The sequence below is a fragment of the Mytilus edulis genome, chromosome 14 (genome assembly GCF_963676685.1).
Source record: "Mytilus edulis chromosome 14, xbMytEdul2.2, whole genome shotgun sequence".
Lineage (NCBI taxonomy): Eukaryota > Metazoa > Mollusca > Bivalvia > Mytilida > Mytilidae > Mytilus > Mytilus edulis.
The window spans coordinates 52,228,222-52,236,213 of NC_092357.1; the positions used below are offsets into that span (position 1 = coordinate 52,228,222).

Sequence of the window (7,992 nt, forward strand, 5' to 3'; positions counted from 1 at the left end):
TAATCGGGAAAGAAGACAAAATGGCCGAACGCAGAGAATTGATACTCTAAATTTAAAATCGATGGTGATCGCTTAAATAGCGGAATAAAACTTTAATAACTATGAATTTGAGCATTTTTATACTGAATGAACATAATATCAATTTTTGATTTTTTTGCGAAGTTTCCCTTTAAATTCAAAATTCAAAAATTTTTCAAGATTATCTGATGAAATGAAATTTGTTTGGAGTCTTTCATCTGAAGATTTGTTTGTTACTTCAAACTTATCTAATTTATTGCACTCCCTTTTTGAAGAACGAAAGAAAATTATAGAAAATATTGTTGTTTGAAAGAAAAAAAAATAAAAGAAAAATAAATATAGATATATATATATATAGGAAATAAAATTGATCAGGAGTTGTCTCCCATAGACCTATAACTATAAAAATTTATGTAATTTCTCCAGGTCACAGTGGCACCCATAACAACTATGTTTTGTCAATAACTTGGTTTATATCAGGTTAATTAGTGTAAACGTGTATCCATGTGGTTTTTTGTTTAAATGTACTTTAATCATTCTAATCATTTTCTGTGCTTTATTTTGTAATTCATTTAATTGTATAGCTCAAATTTTGGGCACCATGATTGGTTAATAAAATTATCTATCTATCTATCCCATTATAAAAAGACTATTATTTTGCAAACTATCATAGATTTCTGGTAATTGTTCTGCATAAAACCACATTGGAGCTAGTCCCTGTATTTTTTTTTCAAGTTGACATCAGCTACCCACCCTACCTCATCATTACAGAAAAGTTAATAAACAAATTTCTACGGCAATACTTTTGTCCGCACAATGTGTAAAGGGGGGTTGGAAAGCTGATGTCTACTGGAGGAAAAATTCAAGGTTGCTGTTCGGCTTATTTTTTTGTTTAAAAGATAGGTCCAAAGTTGGGTTCGGACACCCAACCCCACCCTTACCGAAAATGTAATAAAATTTGTACGCACTAGGTGCAAAGGGGAGGTATGTAGCTGAGGTCTACAGTAGAAAAAATACAGGGTGTTGTTCTGCTTAGTGTTTTTTTCTAAAGTAGGTCTAAAGTTGAGGTCGGATACCCTACCCAACCCAACCATTACAGTTAATAAAAAATATTCTACTGCAATACTTTTATCTGCAGTAGGTGAAAACGTAAGCTAGAGATCTATGGCTTACTTGATCAAAATTACAAGTTAATGTATAGCACGCAAGGCCGTAGCTACCCTTGAGGCAAAAGTGAGGCAAACTCAAATTTTGACACTGATTAATTTTTTTATACATATACATGTATTTTAATATAATAGTCATTTGTTGTTCTGTCTCAACCTTAATTTCTATAACTTGTCATCCTTCCTTTTAAACTATTCCTCCTGGATATAACTCAGCATCTCAACGGGTGATGTTTCTCAATTACATTAACCTAGTAACGATAATCATCATGGATCTTTAGTTAACAACAGGCTCTTGCAGAAAAAGGAAAAGCGACACTGAAGGTAAAGAAGGAATAATTCTAGTAAACTAGTTTTTTGTGAACAGAGTCCGAGTATTGCATATAACTTCATTAGAACAATCAAAAACCGATAAGTAGACTGACAAATAAAGTACTGGTCTTCGGAAGGGGGCAGTACTGTCTGCGTATTCATTTCTCCGTTTCACCAACTTTTGACAAATCAAGTACTGGGCATCGCAAGGGGGCAGTTGTGTCTGCGTATTCATTTCAAAAACTTTAAACTTTCTATTTACAGATAAATGAAATATAAATAATATTAAACATGAATGCATGGATAATTTTTTATCCATGTTTCTTTAACCTTAAAAATTGAAAGAATATCCCATATTCCAATTTGATATTATTGAGGAATGGTAGAACCTTTAACACAGGATTTTGTCTTTACTTATTCGGGACTACGGAATTTCGTTTCTTTATGTTCGGGGTTTCGGAATCGGACACCCCAAACCCTAACCCCTAAATTTATAGATTCTGGAACTAAAATACCACCAACTATTTCCAGAAATAATATGAAATTACGGAACTACATGTACAAACGTCAAAAACTCCATTCCAATTCCCCTGTACCCATATATAGATAGAATCATATACATGTATCTTACCTCATTCAATCCCTAGTTTGTCTACTCTTTGACAGCATAAAAGCGAGTTTAATATTTTGTAACTGCGATTGTATGATGGTGCTTACAGGAAAGCTTAATTCCCTTTTGTAAACAAACCTGTTACTACCGATGCTGCTACCGAATTGCTGATGGAGAAGGAATTGGATAAAGACATTGATCAATTGTGTTGATGATGATGTGCTACCTTTAGAAACACAGCCTGTCCTGACACAAACTGAAAACTTGGAAAAGAGCATGCATGAGCGGCGAGAGATTGTGCGGTCTTGTCATGCTCCATGTTCATCGCGATAAGGATATCAGCAGACCAAATTATGAATTCTGAAACGATTTGACTGAACCGGCCATAGAAAAATTTGGAAAACTCTACTGAATCGATGTTTGTTCTATGTTCTGGCAGCAAACTCAAATTTGGATGATTATCTTACATATCATGAAAAAATAAAGTTGTTAAAAATTTGGTGTTAGTAAAAGTCTTAAAATATGAAAAATTTATATAAAAAGTGTCCAAATTCAAAACATTATTAAACTCTCTAAAAATGCCTAGAATGCAGGATTTTGCACCATTCATTTCATACCCTCCAAAAAAAATTCGCCTCGCTCGGCTTAATTATTTGCCTCACTAAAATAAGATGCCTAGCTACGGCCTTGCCACGGATTAATATTTTTAAGCTTATAAATAATTTCCTTGCTCACCATAATTTAAATACAAAAAATAAACCTTACGTCAAATCATAATTAAGCAAATTCTACTAGTTCAGATGTAGAATGTTTTGTAGACAATAGACAATACTTTATTAATAAACCTCAGACACATAGGTGTACAAGAGGACATCATATATACACGTATACACATGTTTATACTCAATACATTCACACTAAACATAATAATGCTACATACATGAGAAAATATAGCAAATGTCAATTTACAAACTACCATAACTTTCAACTAAAAACCAACATAAATCACAAGTATCGTGTAAGAATTTTTAAAAATATTGCTAAGTTTTTGTAAAGTTCTACATGACAAAATGTTAAAAGCTGTTTCAATTTGTACTCCGTTGGATTTGCAGTATAATATTGTGGAATGTATTTATTTCTAAGCAGTTTTATTTCCTGTTTTTTACACTTAAAAAGATAATGAAATTCATCCCCTATTCCATTTCCACAAAGATGACAAATTCGTGCATTTTTTGGAATTCCGGACCATCTTCCCGTTTCTACAGGAATTTTTAAATTTGAACATCTGAGTTTTGCCATATAAATCCTGTCACACAGCTTCAACTTTATCAAATAGGTTTCCAAACGAAATTCCTCTTTATAAAATGAATAAAATGCACCTCTTGAGGAGTTATTCATTTGTGAAAACCAATGTTGGATGAATTGATCATTCAGTTTTTGTGAAATAATGTTCTTTAATCCCAGTTTATCCAATGGAAGTTGATTTTGCCAAATAAAACTAATTCCATTTTCGTCAAATATGGATTTAACGTACGTAATCCATTTAAATTTTGTGGGGTTTTGAAAATGTAATTTGAGCATTAATTTATACATAATGGAAGATAACTTGTTATTTTCCGATACCAAGTTATTCCAAAACAACACCATTTTACGTTTAATAATGGTTTCCAAAGGGAATCTTCCGAGTTCCCCATACACCATATAATTTGGTGTACTGCTTCTTAATTTCAAAATGTTTTTGCAAAATTGAAGGTGTATTTTCTCAATGCTTTCTTTATTTTCAAATCCCCATACCTCTGAAGCATATAATAAAACAGGACTAACCAATGAGTCAAAAAGTTTTAGCTGCAAATCGACGGGAATACATATATTTTTATTTTTTCGGTATAGAGCATACAAAGACTTCTGTGCTTGAACAAGAAGTTTTTTTCGTGCTGTACAAAAGCTACCGTTGTAATTGAAAAGTACACCAAGGTAGCAGTAGGAATCAACTATTTCAATTTTTTCACCATATATCATAAAATTCTGATTTCTTTTTACTTTCCTTTTACTAAAAATCACTACTTTGGTTTTGCTTGTGTTAATCTTAAGCTTCCATTTTTTACAATATTCTTCAAAGCATACAAGGGTTTTTTGTAATCCTTCTGCACTTTCAGACAATAGCGCAGTATCATCTGCGTACAGTATAATAAACAATTTAACATACATTTCTAATGATTCCAAGCACAGCTTTGAAATATTATTTAGACTTTCTATATTATTTTCCACAAAATAATTTTCTAAATCATTTAGAAACAAAGAAAATAAAAAAGGTGATAGATTTTCACCTTGTTTTACTCCTGTATGAGATATAAAAAATTCGGAAAATTCATTTCCTTTCTTGACACATGTTTTTATATTTTGATACATATTATAGATCACATTAAATAGTTTACCTTTAATGTGTGACTTTTGCATTTTTTGCCACAATCCTGACCTCCATACAGTGTCAAAAGCGCTCTTAAAGTCTATAAAAGTGCAAAATAGCTTCTTACCAAATGAAAAATATATAGTAATTAAAGAATACAATACAAATATATTGTCAACAGTAGAGAATCCTCTACGAAAACCTGCTTGTGCCTTTGAAATCAGGTCTACGTGATCTGCATAATTATTTAACCTGTAATTCAACATGGCAGAAAAAGTTTTACTAAAGCATGAATTCAAAGTGATTCCTCTGTACATTTCGGGATCAGATCTTGATCCTTTATTTTTAAATATAGTAATCATGATTCCATTAGACCAACTGTCAGGAACAATTCCAGTATCTAAAATCAAATTGAATAGCTTAACATAAATTGGTATTAAATCGTCAATTGTATTCTTTATATACTCATTTAAAATTTCATCACTACCTGAAGCTTTGCCATTTTTTAAGTTTGAAACAACTTTTTTAATTTCATCTTCTGTTACTGGACTGTTTAAAAATAACTCAACATCGTCTGGTAGAGTATCAAATTCCAAATCTTGTTCGAAATCATTTTCTGTCTCAACAGTTTCATTTAGTATTTTAAAATGATCATACAATGCTTTTAGAGATATATCATCATTGTTATCTTTTTTTTTACTATCATTTAGATTATTAAGGATTTTCCATAGAGCTTTTGTATCCTTTTTAGAAATGTTACGCAACTCATCAGCAGCTCTCTGTTGATAGTTTGCAAAAGATTTATTTAATGTTATTTTATGTTCTTTACTAGCTTGTCTCATTTTACTTCTGTTTTCAGCATTTTTCAAAAAACTATATCTCTTTCGAGCTTTATGAAATTTTTTTCTACTCATCGAGCATTTTCTATTAAACCAAGGTTTTGAATCTTCATGTTTGTAAAAATGTTTATGTTTATTTACTTTCCCAAACGTTTCTGCTGCCACATCTTTAAAATTTTTGCTGATATCTAAAACTATATTGTTTATATCATTTTGAGTTGCATCATTATTTACGGACAATTTGTCCAGTTTATTCATAACAGTGGTCAAAATACCTTCGGAATCATTGTGAATTCGATCAACGTATTCAGATTTCTGTTCACTCTTCCACCTGACAAAAGTTTTATCATTTCTATTGTTGATAACAATTGAATCTGATTTACTAAATGTGGCCTGAAGTCTAAAATTTATAAAAGAATGACAATCAGAATATAACGGTATAAAGTCAGCAATTTCAAAATAAACAATCAAAGGGAAGAGCATTGATGAAATAATTAAATAATCAACAACACTTGAATCGTTACATGTTTTCTCCCCAATATATATCTTTATCTGATCCAACTCTTGAATTTGCAATATATAAATTATTTTTTCTGCACAACTCTAACAGTCTATGACCATACTTATTAGGTCTACATGTACACTGAGACACTCTTTGTAAGGTGATTTTGTTTCGAGTCAGATTCTCATAATCATACAAATAATCTAATATATCAGCATCACAATCTAAATCAAACATACTAACAATTGACTCATCAGGTATAATATAATCGGGTAAAGACCCAGTTTTTGAGTTAAAATCGCCAACTAGGGCAATATAACAATTTTCAGTGTTTGTAAGGATATTCAATTCATTTTCCAATTCTTCAAAAGCTTCTATAGTAGAATACTTAGAATTTTCAGGTGGTACATAAACACAACCAAAAATTACATCTGAATTAAGTGACAAAATTGATTTCGAAAGTTTAAACCATAAAACAAATTGACTCTCAGTATTATAGAAATTCAACTCTTTTTCTAAACTCTTTCTATAAATAACAACTATTCCACCTGATGCTTTTTTAAATTTTTTTCTATTTTTTGTGACATAAATATAATCGTCTGGTAAGTTTAAATTATCTAAATCAGTTAACATCGTTTCAACAAAAATACAGATATCATGTTCAAGCAAAATTTCAATGAAATCAGGAGACAATAGTCTTTTCTTAAGTCCACAAACATTTAAGAAACAAATATTTAAGCTATCATTGTTAATTGTATATTTCTTATTCACAGTTTTATAATTTTTCGATTTCTTTTGAGGTTGTCCTCTTGCACCATTCCCCTATCTGCCAGAATTTGGTGAATCATCTGTGTGCGGTGGGCCAGGGGACGGTCCCTGTCGCTGTCTTTTGCTAGGAGGGGTATCACTAGAATAAGACCCTTTTGGGCTCGTGTCATGGTTTGTTGATGAAGAGCCAGTATGCTCCGTTATAGTGTCCTCTAGTACCGTGTTAGGAATGTAGAGCTGGTTGTCTATGTATAGCCTATCACGCACAAGAGAGGCTTGTCTATTTTGCTGTTTGGCCTGTTTTAACACCGGATACAGTTCCTTCCGCTTTTGTTCAATTTCATGAGGAAATTGCTCCCGTATTCCGTATGGTCTACCTTTTAGTCTGGTAGCATTTGCTAAAACATATTCAAGATCACGGTGATATAGGAATCTTGCAACTATCGGTGCTCTTCTGTTGTCCCCCTTTGTTCGGAATCGATGGACATTGCCGAATTCGATCCTGTAGTCGATCCTCAGCTGATCGTATAGAAAAGATCGCAAAAGCTCTTCCGTATCTTCACCCGGAACTCTATGCAATCCCGTAAAGATCAGATTGTTTTTCATTGACCTGCATTGCAAGTCAAGAATGGCTGTCTTTAAGGACTCAATTTCCTTTGAATTGATGACTGATGGAACACCCGGTCGGACGATGGTGTTGTCTTCAAGTTTCTTAATTCTCGTATCATGATTGTTTATATTACGTCTGTTAGTTTTTACTTGTCCAGATACCTGATCGAAAAGATTGCTAACACCTTGGCAGCTAGACTCGCAGTCTGACAGCTTTTTGTTGAAATCGCTCGCCTGGTCTTCTAATGTTCTAACCCTAGCTGACACCGTTAAGAAATCTTGTTTCAAATCATCAAGGCGCTTCTCCATACTTGTTTCCATTCGTCTCATTGTGGAGTCGATACCCGTAACTATTTCCAAAATCATGTTAAGCAATGTGCCGGAGTTCAGATTGACATCATTGGAAGCGTCAACTATTCTTCGGCTCTCTTTAATCAACCTCGACGTATCGCTCATCGACATTCTTTTTGATATGATTGGTTGTTCTTATAGGTGAATAGGTCAAATTTACTATAAAACAGCTGATTTTACTATAGTCCAAAGTCCACTTTCATTCAATGTTTAATGAACAGTTTTCAATACATACACTGTTTATCCCCCAGGGTATACAGGACAGGTCTCAGTGAAAATAATAGTTTCGTTGTTATCAAAAACTTCTAATATGGGATCAAGATCTCCGAAATTTAGACAATAAGTTCAAAAAGTATAATATTTACAGTTGTTGAAATCTTACTCCAAAATCTCCTGTATAACTAACCGAA

At 32.4% G+C, this 7,992-nt stretch overlaps 1 protein-coding gene across 1 annotated transcript; it reads right to left on the bottom strand.

Moving 5' to 3' along the window:
- Positions 1 to 6,676: 6,676 nt before the first annotated feature.
- On the bottom strand, positions 6,677 to 7,693 carry LOC139504301 (uncharacterized). Its single transcript, XM_071294367.1, has one exon. It carries the CDS (start codon positions 7,691 to 7,693, stop codon positions 6,677 to 6,679), a length of 1,017 nt encoding a protein of 338 aa, XP_071150468.1.
- Positions 7,694 to 7,992: the final 299 nt, after the last annotated feature.